The sequence below is a fragment of the Marmota monax genome, unplaced genomic scaffold (assembly GCF_021218885.2).
Source record: "Marmota monax isolate L192 unplaced genomic scaffold, Marmota_monax_Labrador192_F-V1.1 WCK01_AAM20220418_F8-fsc00158, whole genome shotgun sequence".
Classification (NCBI taxonomy): Eukaryota; Metazoa; Chordata; class Mammalia; order Rodentia; family Sciuridae; genus Marmota; species Marmota monax.
In genome coordinates, this window is record NW_026694092.1 from 2,186,390 (window position 1) to 2,210,782 (window position 24,393).

Below are 24,393 nucleotides of genomic sequence, written 5' to 3' on the forward strand. Positions count from 1 at the left end.
AAGTCCTGGGGTAATTGATCCCGATTATGAAGGTGAAATAAAAATTATAGCCAGTTCTCCAAAGGGTATATCAGTAATTTCACCAGGAGATAGAATAGCACAGTTACTAATAATACCCAGCCTACATGATAAATTTTCCAGTCGTACTGTAGAAAGAGGTTCCAAGGGATTAGGCTCCACAGGTGTAGATTGGGCTATGCTTTCTTTAAATTTAGATTCTCGCCCCATACTAAAACTAAATATTCAAGGACATGAATTTAATGGGCTACTGGATACAGGTGCAGACCTTAGCATCATCTCTCGTCAAGAATGGCCAAAACATTGGCCATTACAACAAGCCACTCAAAAACTTATGTATGTTTTAGAAAATTGGAATTGGAATAAGTGATTGTAATACCCTGGCTTTCCTAACAGGTTTTTTTTTTTTGGCGGGGGGGGGGGGCGGGGACCAGGGATTGAACTCAGGGGCACTTACTACTGAGCCACATCCCTAGCCCTTTTTTGTATTTTGTTTAGAGACAGGGTCTCACTGAGTTGCTTAGCACCTCACTAAATTGCTGAGCCTGGCTTCAAACTCATGATCCTCTTGACTCAGCCTCCCGAGGTGCTGGGATTACAGGTGTGTGCCACGGCGCCCAGCTTCCTAACAGTTCTTGGAAAAGAAAAAAATGTAAATCACTTTTAATTTTTTTATTTCTCTGCTGCTGCTAAAGTTGCACCTTCAGTAGACTTGATTCCACAGAATTACATCTGAACATCATCCCATCTTGTCACAAAGTGCATTTCACCCTTGGGAAAACTGCTTTTTCAGATGCCCTTCCAAATGAAGTTTGTCACAATTTTGACCCTTATTTAGTAGGTCACTTTGTACACATCCATTATTCCACTAACAGCATGGATATGTATTGTTTCTTGTTAGGGTTTCAGAATTTGAGTAAATTTAGATGTGTGGTTAATGACTGGTAGAGATGCAGAGTGAGTGAGATTTAAGTAATGTCAGAGAAAGTGGTCTAGATAAAATATGACCCAGGTCCTAATCCTAAAGATATTTCTATTTCTAACTGACTTCCATACAACAACCCCTTCTTTCACTCTGGGCCAATCTTACCTGGTAAGAAATATTTTGTGAGAATAAAATGTACATAGAAGTTGCCAGGTATAGTAGTGCATGCCTAAAGTCCCCGAGACTCACGAGGCTGAGGCAGGAGGATCATGAGTTCAAAGCCAGCCTCACCAACTTAGCGAGGCCCTAAGTAATTTAGTAAGACTCTGTCTGAAAATAAAAAGGGCTGGGGATGTGGCTCAGTGGTTTAGCGCCCCTTAGTCCAATCCCCAGTGCAAAAAAGAAAAAAAGAAATGTAGAAGTTATTGCCAATCCCAGGAAAATGTATGGACTTGTACTCAGAATGATGGTGTCAGAAAGCCAATATCTGAGGAAATTGGCGATGGCAAAAAGCCATGAGCCCACATGGTTTAGTGAAGGCATGTTTGGAAATAGGAGCCAATATCAAGACAGACCAGTGGCCATAACAACGTCACAAAGACAAGGCCAAACATAATGGCAGAATAAATTCAGGAAGCAGGGAGCCAAAGTTTATCATGTCAGTAACAGCAAAGACAGAAATTGACACAAATCCAAGATCAGAAATCAGTCTGTTTTGCTGAGCTCAGTAGTGCACGCCTGCAATCCTAGCAACTCAAGAGGGTGAGGCAGGAGGATCACAAGTTCAAGGCCAGCCTCAGCAACCTAGCAAGGCCCTAAGGAACTTAGCAAGGCCCTGTCTCGAAATGAAAAGGGCTGGAAATATAGTTTCAATCCCCAGTGCGCGCGCGCACACACACACACACACACACACACACACACACACACACACACGAGAGAGAGAGAGAGAGAGAGAGAGAGAGAGAGAGAGAGAGAGAGAGAGAGAGAGAGATCAGTCTGAAGTGTGGCCCAGATGGTGATTTCATGGAATGAGCAGAAGGTTGGAGGGTGTGTGGGCATGGGGCCCTCTCTATCGTTCTGCTGGAAAAGAAAACGCTAGCCCAGTAATCTGTCCCTTCTGCTCACTGTGTATTCATCTTCGTCTCTGCATTTAGACCAGGCTTTATGAAGTTTGGTGTCTACAAGCTTCTTGTTGTCAATAAGAATGATAATGTCTCCCAACTTTGGGGAACTTAAGAGGTTTCATTATGAATAAATACAGCACAGAAGTTGGAGAATTGATATATTAAACCTTGAACTACAAAGTAGATGTGAGCGGCTGGGCATAGTGGTACACGCCTGTAATCCCAGCAGCTCCAGAGGCTGAGGCAGGAGGATCACAAGTTCAAAGCCAGCCTCAGCAAAAGCGAGGCACTGAGCAACTCGTGAGACCCTGTCTCTAAATAAAATGCAAAATAGGGCTAAGGATGTGGCATAGTGGTTAAGTGCCCCTGAGTTCAATCTCCAGTACCCCCCACCCCTCAAAAAAAGTAGATGTGAAAAAATGGGCAAATGAAAATCAGGTAAAAATTAGACAGAGGAGAAGCTTTATCACCTAATGTTTTTTAATTCCATATTTGGAGTTTATTGCCCTTCCCCCCAGATAATTTATTGATATATACTTCAGCATCAGGTCTGGTGCAAAATGATTTTTATGAAACAACTTCAATTGTCACAAAAACAAAGAAAGTTTTCTTTGTGTTAGTTTTGTTCATATTTCTGATGTCTGTGAATTGAAGATGATGGAAGTAAATGTCAACCTGTTGGGAACTGCACAGAACCCTCCTTTTGGAGTGTGATATTGTAAATCTCCTTTGCAGTACACCATCAGCCATACCCAATTGGAAACGAGAACTCTGCAGCTCTCGGTCTGGCACTATGATCGATTTGGACATAACAGCTTCCTCGGAGAGGTGGAGATTCCTTTTGACTCATGGAACTTTGAAAATCCATGTGATGAGTGGTTTGTGCTTCAGCCCAAGGTAGGAAATACTTCCAAATCAGTCAAACAGTTATGCAGTCTGGCAAGTTTGAGCAAAATTAATGTCATAGGCCTGAAGAATCTGAAGGCTTCCAGGTATCTAGTGATAACCTACAAAGATTAGTTGAGCATATTTTGGAATAATATTATCATATACATTGTAATACCATTGTTCTGAAAACTTCATCAATATAAATTGTCTGATAATGCAAGCTGTATAACCATATATATATTAGTTTTATTACTAAAAATGCATTCATCATTTGAGGGTCTTCGTGGGTAACCATGAAGAACACATTATATGATCCTATTAGAATGAGGAAGTCTGTCAGGTGTGATGGTGCCTGCCTGTAACCCCAGCGACTCAGGAGGCTGACGCAGGAGGATGGTAAATCAGAGGGCAGCCTCAGCAATTTAGCAAGACCCTGTCTCAAAATAAAAAAAAAAAAATACAAAGGGCTGGAGATGTAGCTCAATTGTAAAGTATCCCTGGGTTCAATTGCCAGTACCAAAAAATAAAATAAAAAGAGAAAATTTTCATTTTCACATAGGAAAAAACAAACCTATGGAGCATGATCAATCTCAAAACATTATCTCTGTTTCGCATTCTCTACAGACCATAAACAGAATAGTCTTGTGTTAGTTCACTTGAGGAAGTGAACCAAAATATCTGGTTTACTACATTCATACATTTGAGATTCATAACCTAGGTCTTGAGATAACTCAAGAAAAACAAGCTTAGAGCTGATTTTCTAGAAACGAAGCACCAGTATAGTATGTCATATTCTTTTTTTAAAATATTTTTTAGTTGTCAAGATTTTATTTATTGTTTATTTTTATGTGGTGCTGAGACTCAAACCTAGTGCCTGACACATGCTAGGCAAGTGCTCTTCCACAGAGTGACAACCCCAGCCCTTAATAGGTCATATTGTAATCTAGACCAACAGATCCTTGGATTCACTCTAAGCAACTAGAGTTTCTCTATATTTATAGTAACTTTTAAGTCAAAGGAAGAGTAAAAGCCAGGTATGGTGGTGCACACCTTTAACCCCAGAGATTTAGGAGGCTGAGGATCACAAGTTGGTGGCCATCCTTGACAACTTAGTGAGGTCCTAAGCAACTTAGCAAGACCCATCTCAAAATAAAAAATAAAAAGGCTGGGGATGTGTCTCAGTAGTATAGTACCCCTGGGTTCAATCCCCAGTACTTGGGACAGGAGGGCAGGGAGACATAGGGGCTCTTTGAAGATTAGTTTGGAGATAAAAGCAGCATCTTTCCAGTGAATTTTCTGGAATTGATTGAAACATTTTGCTCTCTTAAGACATCTTTTGTACCTACCTAAGGTCACAGTTTTTCAAGGTAATCGCCTCCATATTACCATAGGGTATTTCCCTTTCTGTCATAAGCAGGAAGCTTCTCTGGGTCTCTCTGAGCTACTGAAGGTAAAAATTCTGATTGTGTTCACTGTCTGAATAAACCATCATTCCTTTGCTAGATCCCTTCAGATTTCTAATTATTCTAGGAGATTACACTCTACAGCTTCCACCTGAAACTCTTTTTTAGAAACCTGGCCTCAGACTACTATAGCTTTTGCCCCCGTAGATAGTCATTTATTCCTGAGAGGTTTTGTACCCCTGCCATGAGGCAACTCTTAGTCAGTAACCAACAGGTGAGGAAGCTTGCAAACCTTCTTTCCTTACTGAGAAAGAGAAAAATGCCAAAGTGTTAGTTATTCCCCAGAGCACCCCTGCCACCTCAGACCAAAACTGCCTTCCATTGTACCCAAGATTGTACCTGCTTCTCCCACCCCTTCACTGATGTCTCAAGGGAACACTTCCTTAATAAATCACTTGCATAAGACGCTTTACCTCAGAGTTTGCTGAACCCAAACTGGGGAACCCAAAAGAAGCTAGCTTCTCTAATCCATATCATCGTCCTCTGCCAGGCCTACTCTGACACATTTAGAAGAAAGGCCGAAGACTCAGACTTGCTTTGGGGAGGACAGATGCAAAGGCATGCTCTATACGTTGAGCTGTATGTTAATCAGCTTTTCGTGGCTGTGACAAAATACTTGAGATAATCAACTTTTTTAAAAAGAAGGTTTATTTTGGTTCACAGTTTCATTGATCTGGTTGTTTCTGGAACTGTGGTGAGGCAGTACACCAAGGACAGGAGCTTGTGGTGGAGAAGGCCTGTTCATGTCATGGCGACCAGAAAGCAAAAAGGAGAGACAGGAAGGATCAGGGTCCCAATATCCCTTCCAATGGCATGACCCCCATAACCTAGCTTTCTCCCATTATAACCCTCGTCTTGAAGGTTCCCTCCCTCCCAATAGCATCAGAGGCTGGGGACCAAGCCTTTAACACATAGGCCTTGGGGGAACATTCCAGATCTAAACTATAGCAGCTGTGCTATGTGTGGTGGATTATGGGCCAGCTATGTGAAGGGTCACTTTATTCTCAATCTCCTGTCTTACACATTTGGTGCTATAGGCACTCCAACAGCTGCACTTAGGATATGAGCAGCCCTGGAGATTAGATGTTTCTGGTAGGTTATCCATCTGAGGAAGCCAAGCATGAGCTACAAGGACCAACTTCCCTAGTAATGAAGAATTAGAATGAATAGTTCTTAAACATTCGAAAATAGTGACATTCTTTTACAATGGGAATGGCAGAAAACATCCCGCCTTATTGCTTACTGATTCTATGTTGCTGAAAGTTGCTTGGTACCTAGCTTTGTTTGTGTTAGGTCTCAGCAGAAGCCAGTAGGAGGCTGGTACAGACAGAGAAAGAATTCAGGATGTCAAACTCAAGTACCATAAAGTCTAACTTCCATTTTGCCACATGACATGGAACTATTTATTAGCTATAACTCATTATCCTTCTGAAAGGCATGTTAGGGAGGCAGACAAGAAGTGTTTGTCAGTATGAATTGCCCTTCTAGCCTTCCCAGAGATGCTATTATAAAAATAAGGATTTCTGAAACATGACAGTCTGATTAAGTGGTTTTCCAAGGAAACATTCCTTTTCTGTCTTCAGGCACAGAGGAAATGCAAGTTCTGGAACTTATATTTCACTTTCGCTTTAGCTTTTAACTACATTTAGCTGAAAGACTCTCTATGCTTCGCAGTTTGTGCAGACTTTGATCTGTGATTTATTACCCCACCTTATACCTGTAAATGCACTGGAAATTGTTTCTTGCTCCAGTGGAAAATGGATCTTTCTTTTGAGAAAGGAGAAAATGGTGGATGTCGTCTGAATCTTCTTTTTTTTCTTTTCTTTTTTTTTTGTATTTAAATTTGTTCTTTTTACTTAAAATTTTTTTTAAAATAACTTAATTTTATTTGTTTATTCTTTTTATGTAATTTTTATATCTGACAGCAGAATGCATTACAATTCTTATTACATATACACAGCACAATTTTTCATATCTCTGGTTGTATACGACAGTTGAGTGTATTTTGACATATTATATATACGTGGAGTATGACTTGTTCTAATTAGGATTCCATTCTTGTGGTTGTGCATGATGTAGAGTTTCTTTCACTGGTGGTGTATTCATATATGAACATGGGAAAGTTCTGTCAGATTAATTCTATGTCTTTCCTTTTCCCATCCCCCTCCCTTCCCTTCACTCTCCTTGGTCTAATCCAATGAACTTCTAGTTCCCTCCCCTCCTTTATGGTAAATCAGCATCTGCATATCAGAAAGAACATTCAGCCTTTGGTTTGGGGGGATTGGCTTATTTCACACAGCATGATAGTCTCTGGTTCCATCCATTTATTTTATTTTATTTTTTAAACATTTTTTTAGTTGTTGATAGACCTTTATTCTATTTATTTATATGTGGTGCTGAGGACCGAACCCAGGGCCTCACACGTGCTAGGTGAGTGCTCTACCACTGAGCCACAACCCCAGCCTGACATTAAATTTTCTATGTAGTAGAAGCAAAGAGGACCAGTAGTAGGTCAATTAATAATAAAGTTATAGAAACCCCCCACATTCAAATACTTGCTGTCAAAGCATTTTTAATACTTTGATTATTAATAGGAATTCATTTTCTGAATTGACAGATAAGTTGTATATAGTTTTCATGTACAAGACATTGTTTTGAAATATAATAATAATACATTGTAGAATAGCTAAATCGAGATGATTAACACATGTGTTACTTTACATACCTATTTTTATAATGAGAATACTTAAAAATTCCTAGCAAATCTGGGTATGGTGGTGCAGTCCTATAATCCCAGCAGCTTGAGAGTCTGAGGCAGGAGGATCACAAATTTGAGGCCAGCCTCAGCAACTTAAATGAGACCCTAAACAACTTAGTGAGACACTGTCTCAAAATTAAAAATAAGGGCTGGGATATGGCTCAAGTGGTAGCACACTCATCTGGCATGTGTGAGGCACTGGGTTCGATCCTCAGCACCACATAAAAATAAAATAAAGATATTAAAAAAATTAAAAATAAACTGGATGCAGTGGCAAATGCCTGTAATCCCAGCAGATCGGGAGGCTGAGGCAGGAGGATTATGAGCTGAAACCAGCCTCAGCAATTTAATATGAGGCCCTAAGCAACTCAGTGAGACCCTATCTCTAAATAAATACAAAAAAGGGCTGGGGATGTGGCTCAGTGGTTGAGTGCTCCTGAGTTCAATCTCCAGTGCCCCCCCAAAAAATAAAAAAAAATAAAGAAAATTAAACATAAAAAGGACTGGGGATGTGACTCAGTGGTTAAGCACCCCTGGGGTTCAATCCCTGGTAAACACACACACACACACACACACACGCACTATATATATATATATATATATATATATTCCTAGCAACTTTTAAGAATACAATACATCACTATTAAGGATAGTCAGCATGTTTGTTGTACAATGGATATCATGAACTTATTCCTCCTAACTGAAAGTCTGTGTCCTTTTGATTGATATTTCCTCAACATGCCCCGCCCCCAATTCCACCACCCTGGTAATGACTATTCTCCTCTCTCTTTCCACGAGTTCAGCTTTTTTAAGATTCCACAAATAAGTAAGATCATGCAGTATTTGTCTTTCTGTGCCTGGATTATTTCACTTAACATCATGTCCCCCAGTTTCATCCATGCTGCTGCCAAGGGGAGGCTTTCCTTTTTAAAGCCTGAATGGTATTGTCCATTGCACCTATGTGCCATATTTTCTTTATCCATTTACCCATTGATGGATGCTTTGGTTTATTTCATAACTTTGACTGTTTGGATAATGCTGCAACGAATATAATAGTATAGATAGATCTTTTTCAGCATACTGATTTCATTTCCTTTGGATTTACACTTAGTAATGGAATTGCTGGATCATATGGTAGTTGTAGTTTTAATTTTTTCTTTCTTTCTTTCTTTTTTTTTTGGTACTGGGGATTGAACTCAGGGTCTCTTAACCACTGAGCCACATCTCCAGCTCTATTTTGTATTTTATTTAGAGACAGAGTCTCACTGAGTTGCTTGCCATTGGTGAGACTGGCTTTGAACGCACAATCTTCCTGTCTTAGTCTCCCGAGCCACTGGGATTCCAGGCATGCGCCACTGCTCCCGGCACTTGTACTTTTAATTTTTTATGAGCCTCCATGATTTTTCCATAATAGCTAATACTAATTTGCATTCCCACCAACAGCCTGCAAAGGGATTCCTTTTCTCTATATTTTTTCCTTTTGTTGTCTTTCGTCTTTTTGATAATGCCAGTCTAACAGGTTTGGGGTGATATCTCATTATAGTTTTGTGTTACTTTAATGATTAGTGATTTTAAGCATTTTTCATAAACCTGTTAACCATTCACATATCCTCTTTTGGGAAATGTCTTGAATATCCTTTGCCCATTTATTTGTATGTTTTGGTACTGGGGATGGAACCAGTGTTGCTCTTCCACTGAGCTACATCCCAGCCCTTTTTATTTTATTTTTTTTTTATTTTGAGACAGTGTCTTGCTACATTGCTAAGGCTGGCCTTGAATTTGGGATTCTCTTGAGCATGTGCTGGGATTACAGGCATGTGCTACTGCACCCGACCCTTTGCCTGTTCTTAATCAGGTTATTCATTTTCCTACTACTATGTTATTTGACTTTTAATGCATTTTGAATATTAATCCTTTATCCCATTCAATAGATTATTTTCTCACTCTGTTGATTCTTTCCTCTGCCAGAAGTGTTTTACTTGGATGCTATCCTGTTTATCTATTTTTGTTTTTGTTGACTGTGTTTTGGGGGTCATATCCCAAAAATGTTTTCCAAGACCAGTGTTATGAAATTTCCCCTTATTTTCTTCAGCTAATTTTACCATTTCAGGTCTTATGTTAAGTCTATAATCTAGTTTGACTTGATTTTTTATGTGATATAAGGATTTAATTTCATTCTTCTGCATGTAAATATTCAGTTTTCCCAACACCAGTTATTGAAGAGACTTTCCTTTCCTCTTTGTATGTTCTTGGTACCTTTGTTGAAAATCAGTTAACCATAAAGGTGTGTATTTATTTCTGTGCTCTCGATTCTGTTCTGTTCCATTGGTCTGTGTGTAACATGCTGGTTTGATTACTTCAGTTTCTCAATATTTTTCTTGAACATATATTTTACTTTAAAACAATTACCTGTCCATTCATGTGTATATTTTCCATTATTGAAGACAATTTTGTTTGACTATGGGTTTAGTAATTAAAATTCTGGAATATCTTTCTGGAATTAATTTTACCTCCTAATGCAACATTAACAAAAATTTCTCACTTGAGTTTTTCTAAAGCAAAACCAGAATGTATGAACACTTACAGCAGGGCACAGTGGTGCACATTTGTAATCCCAGCTACATGGGAGGCTGAGATAGGAGGATCACAAGTTCAAGGCCAGCCTGGGCAACTTACAGAGACCCTGTTTCAAACTTAAAAAAAAATAATAAAAGGGTTGGGGATGTAGCTCAGTGCTAGAATCCCCCTCAGTTCAATCCCCAGTACCAAAACAAACAAACAAAATAATAATAATAAAAAAAACTCAGAATGGTTTCAAAGTAAACCAAATGCAAAATCTTTCTTAATGTTCATGGTATTTTTTTAATGTTTTCAGCCTTTTTTTGTACCAGGACTTGAACACAGAGTGCTTAACCACTGAGCCACATCCCCAGCCCAGCCCTATTTTGTTTTTTTGTTTTTTTTAAAAACAAAGTTTAAAAAAACTTTGAGTTGCTGAGGGCCTTCCTAAGTTGCTGAGGTTGGCTTTGAACTAGCCATCTCCTGCCTCAGCCTCCTGAGCCACTGGGATTACAGGTGTGCACTCCATGTCCAGTTCTTTTACAGTTTTAAGCCCACACCTAAATAATAGCAACCTTGTTTTAGGATCTTAGGCTCTTCTAAAATATTCAACTTAAATTTTTATAGTAACAGCTTTCTTTTGCACCAATCAACTTATGTGATATCAAATTATATAATGACAATCACAAATATGGCTAGCAGAAAGAGCTTAGGGGACTAATGCAGTGGACTCTTGGTGAGCATGCCTTTCTGCTCATGGAAGCAGACAGTGATTGTTGTAGAGAGGATCCTGCTCTTCACTGGGGATGGAGAACATTAATTAATCTGATGAGTCAGTTAATGTGGGTAGATTAATAGAGCTTTTACCACAGATATCACCTGGATAAACTGAAAGTTGATTGAAAGTAGGGTCTGTGTCTCATGTGTCCCCACAATACTTAGCAAAGTACTTAATAAAAAGTAAGCATTCTGGATATGTTTGTAGAATGGAACTGAATTCAATTTCACTACCTTATTTTGAGCAGGACTTCATTGCAGAAGGGAAATGGTAATATGCCAGGAGAGGGTGTTACCTTGGAATCTTCTAGAAAGAGTACCAAAACTACCCCCCACCAAGATGTTAGATATGTGCTTCAAGATGACCTTTGCAGTATGTAATTATAATGCTATAAGGCTTCATCTATATTGTGTTCTACTTTCATAAGACTTGTTGTCTATTTTATACAACATCACCAGTATATTTTAATTTAAGCCAAAAAGCAACAGAACTTAACCAATGAGCCATATTCCCAGCCCTTTTTTTGTATCTTATTTAGAGCCAGGACCTCACAGAATTGCTTAGGTCCTCTCTAAGTTGCTGAGACTGGATTTGAACTCTGGATCCTCTTGCCTCCTCCTCCTGAACTGCTGGGATTATAGCCATCTGTAACCACACCAGGATCCAGTTTTTTATTATTACAAATGAAGCTGATAGGAATATTAGTGTTCATGTTTGTGTGGATATAATTTTTCATTTCTCTGGAATAAATGCCCAAACGTTTAATTTCTAAGTTGCATGGTAGCTGCATGTTTAGTTTTAGGAGAAATTATAAAACTGTTATTTAGAGTGGCCACACCATTTTACATTCCTGCTAGCAATATTTAAGTGAACCATTTTCTCTACATTTTTTATTTCATATTTTTATCCATATTGATATTTGATGATACAAGTTACCAATACTGCCTTCAATAATGGGTGGCTGGCAGCCCATTGTAATCAAGCATGACTGCCTACTTTTCCCATCTTGATCACTTAGAAAAGCTTCAAGACATCAAAGACAGGGAGACATAACTTTTGGAACTGTTTCTGAGGCATATTTATTCCTGCCTCACACTGCATACTGTATGCATATGATAGGTGATAGCTTAATCTTCAGGGTATTATTCAATATCCATTGAGGGACAAAATATGTGTAACATATCTCCTTTCAAATTCCTTTTACTTTAATGTTAAAAGTTATATGCAAAAAAAAAGTTATATGCAAATGTCTTAGTATACGTTTCTAGGCTTTCTTATAAGTCATCTCAAAAAATAAGAACTAACATAGTTGAATGGAAATGGATTTTCACATTTAAGCCACCAAGCAAATATTGTACATTCAAACATAGGTTGCAATACTCTATGCCAAGCATTTCACCTCTTTCTTGTCTCCCTTTGGCCAGATGGAGTTTGCTGCTGACATTGGCCTTCAATACAAAGGAGAACTAACAGTTGTTTTGCGCTACATTCCTCCAGAGGATTACCTGATGGTTCCACAAGGACAGCTTCAAGGTAGAGTAAAAATCAATGACTTTGATCAATGACATTCTATATTTACAAATATGGAATGGCACTCAGGGATTGGTTGGGCTATGTTACTGTTACTTTTTTTTTGGTACCTGGGATTGAAGTCAGGGGCACTTGGCCACTAAGCCACATCCCCAGACCTATTTTATATTTTATTTAGAGACAGGGTCTCACTGAGTTGCTTAGCGCCTCCCTTTTGCTGAGGTTGGCTTTGAACTCTAGAGCCGACCCTGTCTGAAGCTGACAATTTACAAAAAGAGAGTTATGGAATTTTCTCTTTTGGAGACTTGGTGCTTGTGTCTGGCTTTTATAATTCTCATTATAATGGTGACTCTAGAAGCAGCTCTCAGGATCTTTTCTGATCCCTTCTTTCAGATCCTGTGATAAGTATGCTTTGTAGGGGACTAGTTAAGTTTTGAAGTTTACTTGTTCACTTTCTTGCAACAAATACAAATGAAAGACTCATTTAGAAGGAATCAAATTTATTTCTTCCCACTTTTTTTTTTTTTTTTTTTTTTGGTACTGGGAACTGAACTCAGGGCCATTCGATCACTGGGTCTCACTGAGACAGGGTCTCACTGAGTTGCTTAGCACCTCACTTTTGCTGAGGCTGGTTTGAACTCACGATCCTCCTGCCTCAGCCTCCTGAGCCACTGGGATTACAGGCGTGCACCACCACACTCAGCTTTTTTTTTTCCACATTTTTTATTGGTACACTATAGTTGTGCATATTGATTGGATTTGTTGTTACATATTCATACATGCACACAATACACAATACAACAATCTAGTATTATATATTAGTGATATGGGTCAATATCACTCCCAGCACTTCCTCCCTCCCTATGTCCCACCCCTTGGTCCCTTTCCTCTTTTGATCTACCTTTGATTTTTAGGAGATCCACCCCCACCTTTCTTTTCCATTTCCCTCTCTAGTTTCCATTTTTGAGAGAAAACATATGGCCCTTAAACTTCTGAGTTTGGCTTATCTCACTTAACATTATATCTCTAGTTCCATTCATTTTCCTGAAAATGACATAATTTCATTTTTCTTTATGACTGAATAAAACCCCATTGTGTATATGTGCCACATTTTATTTATCCATTCATCTGTTTATGGACACCTAGACTGGTTCCACAATTTGACTATTATGAATTGTGCTGGAATAAACATGGGTATGCATGTATCACTGTAGTATGGTGATTTTAATTCTTAGGATAAATACTGAGGAGTGGTATATCTGGGTCATGTGGTGGTTCCATGCTTAGTCTTTTGAGGAAATTCCATATTGAGAATCCAATTTAAATAAATATAAAATATACAATAGCATAAACACCCCATTCAGTCAGCAAATGAAGTCAATGTTTGCAGATGTTCTTTGCAAATTTTGAAGTGGAATCCATGATCATCATCTCTCCACCCCCGCCCCCCATCATTTTAGTGGCTGATGCAGGAAAGAAGACCTTTAAAAAGGGAAAGAAAAAGGAATCACCTGTAATGTCTGGAGGAATACTAGAAGTGTTCATCAAAGAAGCAAAGAATTTGACAGCGGTGAAATCAGGAGGCACCTCTGACAGCTTTGTGAAGGGGTAATTTTGTTTTAGTGCATTTCTGATACTTGGGAGATGAAAAGATCTATGATCCACAACACTGGTGGCTATGAGGCTTCCATGTTCCATTCCTAGGACATGTCCTGAGGAAGAACCAGCCACCCTAAGCGCTGGCTCTTATATCTAAAACAATAGGAATGTCGAGGGAGCTACTTCTTGAAGCTTACACTGTGTTTCCAGAATGTTTCAGGAGTTCCTGTCTCTCTCACCCTCAAGACCAGCAGATTTTCCTTTGATATTCATTTCTTAAAGGAAGAAAAAGTATGATTTTCTGTGCATAATGTACTTTTATTATGGTTTATAATTATTTGGTGCCAATATAAAACAACCACCAAAATATTGGATACTTGCTATTTTGCTCTCTTGGGAAATTTTTTAAAGTAGACAAATCAGAGCATCTTCCTTGGAGATAGGCACTAGAGAGTGTTCTGGAGAGCCTCCAGGACCATCTGCTGAGCTAAGACGTGATGCTGGCTTTACAGAGAATCATAAAGCACATGAGGTAAAGCAAGTTCCTTTGCTGGCAGGCCACCAGGTTAATTCTTTGAGTCAGATGACAGTTTTTTCTTCTCGTGCAGCCTTCTTAGAAATGTGTATTTTTCTTACAAGAAAATGAGTCATGCCTTTATCCTCAAATGTTCTTTTTGTTTTGTTTTGTTTTTTGCCATGCTGGGGATTAAAACCAGGGCCTCACATGTGCTAGGCAAGCGCTCCACCACTGAGCTATCTGACCCCATCCCACCGTTGCACATTGTGACTTTGGTAAAGCCAATAGCCAATAGTGAAGAGAAGCCGATATCTGGGGCTTCCCCATTGGTGAACGTGTGTCCTCGTTCATCAGTTTTTCATTCTTTCTTGCAATAGATTGAAGCATAGAAGAAACACTTTTTTGGATCTTGAGGGTACAGTTTGTCTCACCAACCCCACCAACCACTTGTAGCCTCTGCTGCTCACTGTCTTATGGGATAAGAGGATGGCTCCTGGCCCATGACCTCACTGTGACCTTACAGGGGTGACTTACTATCTTCTGGAACAGTTTTCACTTTCTCCTATTGAGAATTTATGAAACAGAAATAATAAAGGATAGCATTTTTGCTCTATTAAAAAAAAGTCTAACTTTCCAGTAAATTTTCTTCTTATTTGTACTTAAATATTAAGCTGATTTTAAAGGAAACTGACATTTTTAAGTTATTTATTATATATGTATATATATTTTTGGTAATGGGGACTGAATTCAAAGATGCTTTACCATTGAGCTATATCCCCAGCCCTTTTTATTTTTGATATAGAGACAGGGTCTTGCTAAGTTGTTTAGGGCCTCACCAAGATGCTGAGGCTGGCCTTGAACTTGTGATTCTCCTGCCTCAGCTTCCCACATTGCTGGGATTACAGGTATGTGGCACTGCACCCAGCCCTGAAATTAAAAAATAAAAACAAACAAACATAAAATCAGAGAGAGAGAGAGAGAGAGCAAGAATAGACCTTTATGTAAGTTTAATATTCTAACATTTTAAAATTACATAATTACTTAATTATATTAGTTTGTCAGTGAGCTAAATTAACAGTGGCTTAAAAAAGACAAAAGTTTCTCTTTATTTCTCTTACATGTCAGAAAAGACTCAAGCTAATGTACCCATGGCAGGCATGGAAACATCATAATTATAAGTGACACAGTATTTTTTCTGTCCTATTATGGTATCTACTTCTTGCGCCAGGATAGCTGCTCAGATTTCAGCTATTCCATCCCAATTCCAGCTGGTAGGATACTTCCCATAAGTTTCATACAAAACTATTTCATATGTCCCACTGGCCAGAACCTAGTCATGTTGCTGTACTAGCTACAAAGGGGCAGGGGGTGAGGGTGGAGGTAGTGTTGTTGTTTTTTTTTTTTAAAACCAGGGATTGAACCAAGGGGCGCTCAACCACTGAGCTACATCCCTAGCCCTTTTTGTGTTTTTTTTATTTTGAGACAGGGTCTCAGGGTCTCGCTAAGTCATTCAGTTGCTGAGGCTGGCTTTGAACTTGCAATCCTCCTGCCTCAGCCTCCTGAGATGCTGGGATTATATGCCTGTGTCATTACCTAGGTTAGAGGTAGTCTTTATTCTGGTCACACTTGTACCTCAAATTTTAAAATGGGGATTTCTTTTAGAGGAATACATAGAGACTGAATGTTGTATGCCAACATGAATTCTCTGCATGGTACACAAAATTACATTTTACATGATCTATTGTATCTTCTTTATTGTAAGCTAACTTGCTTGTGATACTTTTCATCATTGTCAGATGCACTGATTCCATACACATATCAATCTCCTTCCCTAAAGCATGCTCCCTGAGGGAGAAAAAGTAGTATTCATCATCTACATAGAGCCTGGGACAGTTGACTATAGTAGAAAAGGCCTAAGCACACATGTTTAATTGGACAAGAAGTTCCAAAAAGCACCAATGAGAGAGTGGAGAAGGTGAGATAGAAGAGGGAGAAAGGTTGATTTAAAAAAAAGATATGTTTGGGGCTGGGGATGTGGCTCAAGTGGTAGCGCACTCGCCTGGCATGCGCGGGGGTGCTGGGTTCGATCCTCAGCACCACATAAAAATAAAATAAAGATGTTGTGTCCACCAAAAACTAAAAAAAATAAATATTAAAAAATTCTCTCTCTTTCTCTCTCTCTCTCTCTCTCTCTCTCTCTCTCTCTCTCTCTCTCATTTAAAAAGAAAAAAAGATATGTTAATGGGCAGTTTAACATTATGGGTCACTAGGACTCAATTTTACTAAGGAGGCAACAAGGAACTCTGTAAATGTTCCTTAGGGTTGTCCCTTCAAGGGATAAGGAACCCCAATTTCCAAAACTCAATGATTGATGATTTTTCCCAAAGGCATTGAATCACCAGTAATTCCAAGGTGCTCGCTACATAAGTTGAGCTCACACAGGAACAAAGTCTTAATTAGCGAAGTTGAGACACACAGGTGCTCTATGTGCAGAACTGAAAGTGTGTGCCAGGAACTGTCCATCCTGGCTATAAGTCAGCTCAGAGGTGACCCAAGAAAAGACAAAAAAGGGCTTTTGGTAGTATTTATTAGAGGAGGTATTTCCTGTATAAGATGGGGAGAAGGACCAAAATAGGATTAGAAAAAATAGAGGGGGTGTATTACTATTGCCTCACTTAAAAGAAAACTAAACAGCCATTCCATAATGCAAATCCAGATGTAAACATATGAGAACCTGGGAAAAGCCAGGCACAGTGACACATGCCTGTAATCCCAGTGACTCAGGAGACCGAAGCAGGAGGATCACAAGTTCAAAGCCAGCCTCAGAACTTAGCAATGCCCTAAGCAACTCAGTGAGACCCTGTCTATAAATAAAATACAAAAAAGGGTTGGGGATGTGGCTCAGTGACTGAGTTCCCTTGAGTTCAATCTCCCCAATACACACACAAAAGAAGAACCTGGGAGAGAAAATCAAATACATATATCACATTTGTATGCATGCGCACATATGCACACACATGCACACACACACACATACATACACACACCAGGAATTACCCATAATTGAAATGATTACTTGAGCGTATCCCACTGATGGTTTGATTGTGTTTTTTCCTACAGCTACCTGCTCCCTGATGACAACAAAGCCACAAAGCACAAAACTATGGTCGTAAAGAAGAGTGTTAATCCTCAGTGGAATCATACTTTCATGTTCAGTGGCCTGCAACCCCAGGATATAAAGAATGTTTGCCTAGAACTTACCATCTGGGACAAGGAGGCCTTTTCCAGCAACATCTTTCTAGGAGGAGTTCGTTTGAATTCTGGAAGTGGTGAGGAACTTGGGAACCCTGAGATAGTCTGTGGCTGAGCATGGCACAAGGGCATGATTTCTTTATGTATGAGGTGTAGTAAATGTTCATATAGTTTCAGCAATAACTGACCTGAAATTATCACAGAAATTCCATTCCTTTAGCTAAAGATTTGCTCATTGATAAAATAGAACCATTACTCCTATAACTTCATATCCTTAGGCTAGACGTTTGGGAGGTATAATGTTTATATTCATATATATGTTGGCGGGCAAAGCAGTGGTGCATGCCTGTAATCCCAGAGGGTCATGGGGCTGAGACATGAGGATTGCAAGTTCAAGACCAACCTCAGCAACTTAATGAGGCCCTAGAAATTTAGTAAGAGCCTGTCTCAAAACAAAAAGGGCTGGGGATGTCGTTCAGAGGTAAAGTACCCCTGGGTTAAATCTCCAGTACAAAAAAAAATTTTTTTTTCTTGGGTCTTTAGGTTTTTCTTAGGAAAGACTGTTCAAGACAGCACAGGCTTTTTTTTTTTTTTTTTTTTTTTTGGGGGGGGGAGGTACTGGGGATTGAACTCAGGGGCACTTGACCACTGAGCCACATCCCCAGCCCTATTTGTATTTTATTTAGAGACAGGGTCTCACTGAGTTGCTTAGCACCTTGCTGTTGCTGAGGCTGGCTTTGAACTCATGATCCTCCTGCCTCAGCCTCTGGAGCTGCTGGGATTACAGGTATGCACAGCACAGGCTTCTGATAGTGAAGACAGGACCTTCAAGGCCAAGTTTACCTAATCCTCTTCTCTGTTCTGTCTAGCACTTGCAGCCATTATTCATACTGGTAGAATTGAAACAAAACCAATTATTTTCTCTAAAAAATAGTAACTAGTGCTGTTTATACAGGTCATGGAAACACACCACTGGTGCCACAAGATGGGACTATAACAGGGTGTATTGGGGGAGGGGCACATTCTAGTATTTGAGCATGTGAGCACTAGCAGAGCACATGCAGTCCGCCAAACCCTCCTTATCCCATTGCTTAGACAGACATATATGTTCTGCACTATTATTTCTGTTGAGAAAAACCCCACCCCCTATAATGCTTTACTTATTTGTAGATTAATTAGATCTAAGGGTATCTATGCCACTCCGATCAGAGAAGTGATCGTGTTAGAAAGAGAGCTGAAGTCAGCTCATTCTGTCATGTTAACTCAGTCCCAGTGAGCCAGCTCTCCATGGAACTACCAAAGTGGAGAGGAAATGAACCACCAGAGCTGGCCTGATTGGTCTCACATTGTCTAAGCAGAAAAAAAGTAGTGCAGGTGCAAAGGACTGATTCCATTCTGACAGGGCTCATTAGATGGGGAAGTGATAACAAGCCAGAGAAGGGCTCTCTCATTAAAAGGCTCCCTCACTGGCTGATAGGTGCCTTTCATAAGGTGAATATATCTCATCTGTGAAATGTAACGCTCCCCTTTCCCTTCTTCAGGTGTGAGCCATGGGAAGAATGTGGATTGGATGGACTCTCAGGGAGAAGAGCAACGCCTTTGGCAAAAGATGGCCGACAATCCTGGAATCCCTGTGGAGGGGATACTCATGCTCCGTTCCAGCATGGGGAAGTGTAGGCTCTGAAGGAACCAGTTCTTCGAGGATAACTGGGGATTGTCTGTCTGGCTGCCATTTCCTACCAGTAGTCCAAGTCTAGGACCTTGGACTCTGTTTCCCTGCCATTTTTCACCTGAGGGTATTGGGACATGAGGGGAGAGATGTCAGTGTTATGAACACTCAGGATCTTGCTGAGTGCCAAAAAAAAAAAAAAGAAAAAGAAAAAGAAAGAAAGAAACAAAAAACCATGCACTTCTGTTTGTCCATGGACCAGAGCCTCCTTGATTAGATAATAGAAAGTATACCACACTGTCCTGTCAATAAGCAAATTGTGTAGTGGTTCATAGGCTTTATATGGTAACAGAAATGGCACAAGCTTATTTAAAGCAATTAGAGATTGGGGTCTCCAATCTTTTTCTGAGTTACTTTAGGTTTTCTCAAATAGTTGGAGCAGAAAGGAAACCACTAAGAAGGCAGATCGTTTGAAGAGTTAAAAGCAGGCATACTGGCCACCCTTTGCTCACCCTAGGAATTCCTGCGATCCAAAGAAGGCGCGATGGGGGATGGTTTCCTGTTCCTGTTCCTGTTATGGTAGCAAACTTAAATTGAGCAGGTAGTGTTTCAGGATGGACTGACAGGGCTTTCTCTGGTGACTATGGAATTCATCTTCTAAATCAGCCTACTTTTGAGAGAAGAGAGCTCAGTAATTATACCACCACAACAGATGTAGACTAGAATGGACCTAGGTAAACTGGGATATATAGGGTCACCCTACTGATGACCTAACTATTAACTCTGTTATAAACATTTATTTTTAGAAATGTTCTAAGCCATTAACTAAAAAGGAATAAGAAAAAAAAGGCAATCAATACATCTTTTCACATTTTGTTCATTGAGACAAGTTTAAAGTTTAATGCTGCTATTTCATTTCTGCCTCTCTGTTTTTTTTTTTTTTTCCTTTTTTCATTTTTTATTTAGAGACAGGGTCTCACTGAGTTGCTTAGGGCCTCACTAAGTTGCTGAGGCTGGCTTTGAACTCAGTGATCCTCCTGCCTCAGCCTCCGGGGCCACTGGAATTTCAGGCATGGGCCACTGCACCTGGCTCATTTCTGTCTCTCTTCTATACTAATATAGGAGTCAGAGACTCTATTTGTTCTCTCCCTTTTATGTTTCCCTCCCCCAAGTTCTCATTAGCTCTTTTGGTAGTGGTTAGCTATAGCCATAATAATGCTAAATGAAAACTATGCCAAATGTCAATGACTTAAAACAACAACCTCTTTTTTCCTCATAGTTATGGAGCCTGCCTAGGGCAGCTCTGCTTCCTGCTACAGGCCTGAGAGTCTAGGTATGCAGCTTGTGTCTGTTTCTTGGATGAAACAGAATGAGCGCCACTGCTCAAGTACATTTAGATCCCCTGCTTGTGTCATGTCCCATTGGTCAAAGGAAATCCATATGGCCAAGCCCAAAAGTCAGGAGGCAAGGAAATATACTTTGCCTACATTGAAGCCATGATAAGAATGATCATGCAGGAAGGGATACAAAAATTGGGGCCAGTAATTCAATTTGTTGTATCTTCTTTACCTGGAATTCCAAATACTTGAGTCACCAAACTTAGATGCAAAGGTAGTTACAGATAATTCTAATTCAGGCCTGGTTCTTCATTTTGTGAATTCTAAATCTGAAGCCCAGAGAGCTGAGATGACTTGCCCAAGGTCATGGGGAGGCTGTGGCAGAATCTGAACTTCAATCTTAGGCCAGTGTTTTTCCCATTGCAGTCCTTGACATGATTCTAGGCTTATTAAGGTGGACACAGGGCATATATCAAGGAAGATAGGTGAGAGTCTGATTACTTACGCATGAAATGCATGACCTAGGAATGTTCTGGAGCCATAGTCTGGCTCCTCAGCTCATTTTCTCACTTGAATACATATAAAATCCTTAAAAGTATAGAAGGGCTGGGGTTGTGGCTCAGTGAGGGCTGGGGTTGTGGCTCAGTGGTAGAGCGCTTGCCTTGCATGTGTGAAGCCCTAGGTTCGATCCTCAGCACCACATAAAAAAAAATAAATTAATTAAATAAAGGTATCATGTCCATCTACAATTAAAAAATATTTAAAAATGATTAAAAAGTATAGGAACTGAATTTTAATAGTAGGAGAACCAGAATCATGTTCAGGGTTCTTCTGGACAGTTGTTCCATTATTTTTAGATTGCCTCTTGAACTTTGAAAATTGATTGAAGAATGTATGTAGTATTATTCTTCACAAAGGAATTAATAATCCATTTTCAATATTGTTCAAAACTAGGCCATCTAATTCTAGAAAACTGACGTTATTAGTCTAGCATCACTTAGAAAGTATGGTACTTTAAAAAACCACACTCATATCTTCATGTTGCCTTTTTTAAAAGCAGAAAACAAAAGGTAGATGATCATCACTACTTCCCACAGAAGAAATAAATTGTCTTCAGACTTGATGTGACTCATTCTGTCTTCAGTGACATTTTTAGGGGAAGTAGTGATGAAGTCTAGAGATATCTCTGAAGTAGATACAACAAAGTAGATTTATTCACTAATAATAAATGTGGCAAAATAATAAATCCCTAAATTTATAACTTGAATTCAAGAAGAACATGAAATTTATATGTTCAGAACTTTGCTGCATTTTGAGCAATTCTCTGTATCATGGTTTCATAAAATCCAACACCTAACTGGATATCTATTAGACAAAAACCCAGATATGCAAAAGTCTATCAGAAACCTCATTTACCAAGTTGAGATAAAATAATAATTCAAAACATAGGTAATACTTATGAATGGCACAGATTCCAATAGTTCAAAATTGTGATAGAAATATATATATCAACCTCCTTGTTCTTTTTTATAGCTACAGGGTATCACACTATTGGAATATTTATTTAACCAGGCCTGTCAAATGCCATGTTAAATATGGCTAACTAAGCCATCTGTGCTTAATGGCTTCTCTAAGCAATGTTTGCTTTAAAAATAAACACTATGAAATTCAAAATGAGATATGTATTTTTTCCAGAAATTCCATTTCTGGGCATATATCCTAAAGAGATAGGTGCATATGTGAGAAATAAGTACTTATAAGGACATTTATTGCAAGAGATTGGAAACAGCCCAAAAGCCATAAGTCATAAATGCCTGCTCCAGACGCTCTCATGCAAGCCCAATCCAATGAAATGACCCACTATGACTTTAAGATCAATTTTACTTAGCAACTGTCATTGCTCACCAATCAGAGCTTGCCTGCTCCCCAAAGTCATTGCCAGCACCTATGAACTTGCTTCCAAAATAACTTGTGTAATCCCCTCTCTCCAATAAAACCCTAATCTTTTACTTAATTCTCTGGCCATACCAGAGATTGCTTCAGTTTTATGTCTGATTGTAATCCTGTGTTTTATTCCCAAATAAAGTCTTTTTCTTGGAAATTTGTTGCTGTATTTGTATTTGACTTTGACAAACCAGATCCATTTGCTTCTATGACACCAAGATAGTTTGTGTTTCAAACACGTTCAAAACTGAATGCTGAGTTCTTTGTCCCACCATCTCTCTCACACCATGTCTTCCTCCTCCAGTGCTCCTTGTCTCAGTACTTGGTCCCATCATCCAACCAATTTCGGTAACTAGGCACTTAGTAGTAATCTTTGATTTCTGTCTCTCCCTTGCTCTGAGGCAAAAAATCAATCAGGAAATCATACTAATTCTGTCTTCTCAATATCTCTAGAGCCTATGAAAGTCTCCTTTCTCTGTGGCAAGCCACCATTACCCCATTCTAAAATTATTTCAATGGTGTCCTTGCTGTGATCTGGGCAACCACTCTTTTTTTCTTTTGTGTGTGTGTGTGTGTTTTTGCAAGGGCGGGGGATGTCATGGTACTGGGAATTGAACCCAGGACCTTGTGCATTCTAGGCAAGCACTCTACCAACTGAACTATATCCACAGCCCCTGGGCAACCACTCTTGTCCTCCCTCCATCCATCCTCCACACTTTAGATAGAATGATTTGTCCCAAAATGTTATTTAACATGTTCAAACATACAGAAAGGTTGAAAGAATTTCATGGCAAACACCCTTAGACCCATCACCTATATTCACCATCTACCATTTGCTCATCATGATAAATCTCTCTCTCCATCCCCAGAGTGATCTTTAAAACCTTCCACAGCTTTCCATTGTCTTGATTATAAAACACAGATTCTTGTTCATAGCCCTGCATAAGGCGGCCACCACTGGGGCTGGGGCTGTAGCTCAGTGGCCCACCACTTGCGTATCATGTATGAGGCACTGGGTTGGATCCTCAGCACCACATAAAAATAAACAAAATAAAGGCATTCTGTCCATCTACAACTACAAAAAAAAAAAAAAAAAAAAAAAAGGCCTCTGCCTCATTCTGGCTTGTCCCAGGCTGTCTTCCCTCCCTTTCTCCTTAGACACACAGTGCTTGACCTGCTTGTCCACAGTGCCAGGCTGCAGCCCACCTCACGGTCTTTGCTAGGCATCCTCTTAGTCCTTCTCCTCATCAGCCTGCTTCCCATTAATCATCTGGGTCTTAAATGTTACATCCTCTGAAAAACCTCCCCTCATCCTCCACTGAACTAGGTCACAGCAGTCTGCCTCTATTTCCCCTTCACTGCACACATGGCAATTATAATAAATTATTCATGTAATGAGTCCTTTAATGTCTGTATCTATTCCCTCCCCACCATGTAAGATTCATAAGGGTAGAAACACTATTTTTTTTTTACAGCTACATCCCCAACACTTGTCTCAGAATAGGTAATCAAAAAAAATTTGTGAAATAAATTTTGAAAAGAAAGCAAGATATAACATTGGAGAATGTTAGAACAATAGGCATCTTTAACGACCACCTATTCAGCCCACCCTCCCTTGCTGGGGATCCAACAAGGCTACACTCGTAACAAGTAAGCCTACTTTACCTCTGAACCATACCCCTAGCCCAAGACCATCATTTCTAACTCCCAATTGACAGGAGTCACACAGATCAAGAAAAAATCTCTGAATATGCTAACTGATTGGTATTTTCAAAGTAACCTTTGTAAGTTAATAATAATGTACATTTCAAAACAGTTAAAAGAGATTTTAAATTGTTGTCACCACAAAGAAATGATAACCATTCAAGGTCATAGATATGCAACATAGCCTGATTCGATTGTTCTGCAATGTGTACACATAAAAAAACCATCAGATTGTACCTCCCTAAATGTATACAATTATTATTTGTCAATTAAAAACAAAATAAAGGCAAACTTTCTGCAAGGACTGTAATTACAACCCTAGACTGTT

General features: G+C 39.4%; 1 protein-coding gene across 5 annotated transcripts in view; it reads left to right on the forward strand.

Annotated features, from left to right (window-relative positions):
- Sytl5 (synaptotagmin like 5) overlaps positions 1–22,518 on the forward strand; it is a 257,975-nt gene extending 235,457 nt beyond the window's left edge. For all 5 annotated transcript variants that reach the window (XM_058585750.1, XM_058585751.1, XM_058585752.1 and 2 more), the window contains 5 exons: positions 2,803–2,964; positions 11,938–12,046; positions 13,504–13,651; positions 17,280–17,488; positions 18,953–22,518. In XM_058585750.1, coding sequence (XP_058441733.1) covers positions 2,803–2,964; positions 11,938–12,046; positions 13,504–13,651; positions 17,280–17,488; positions 18,953–19,095 — 771 coding nt within the window. In that variant the 3' untranslated portion in view covers positions 19,096–22,518. The remainder of the gene's footprint in view (positions 1–2,802; positions 2,965–11,937; positions 12,047–13,503; positions 13,652–17,279; positions 17,489–18,952) is intronic.
- The last annotated feature ends 1,875 nt before the right edge of the window (positions 22,519–24,393 follow it).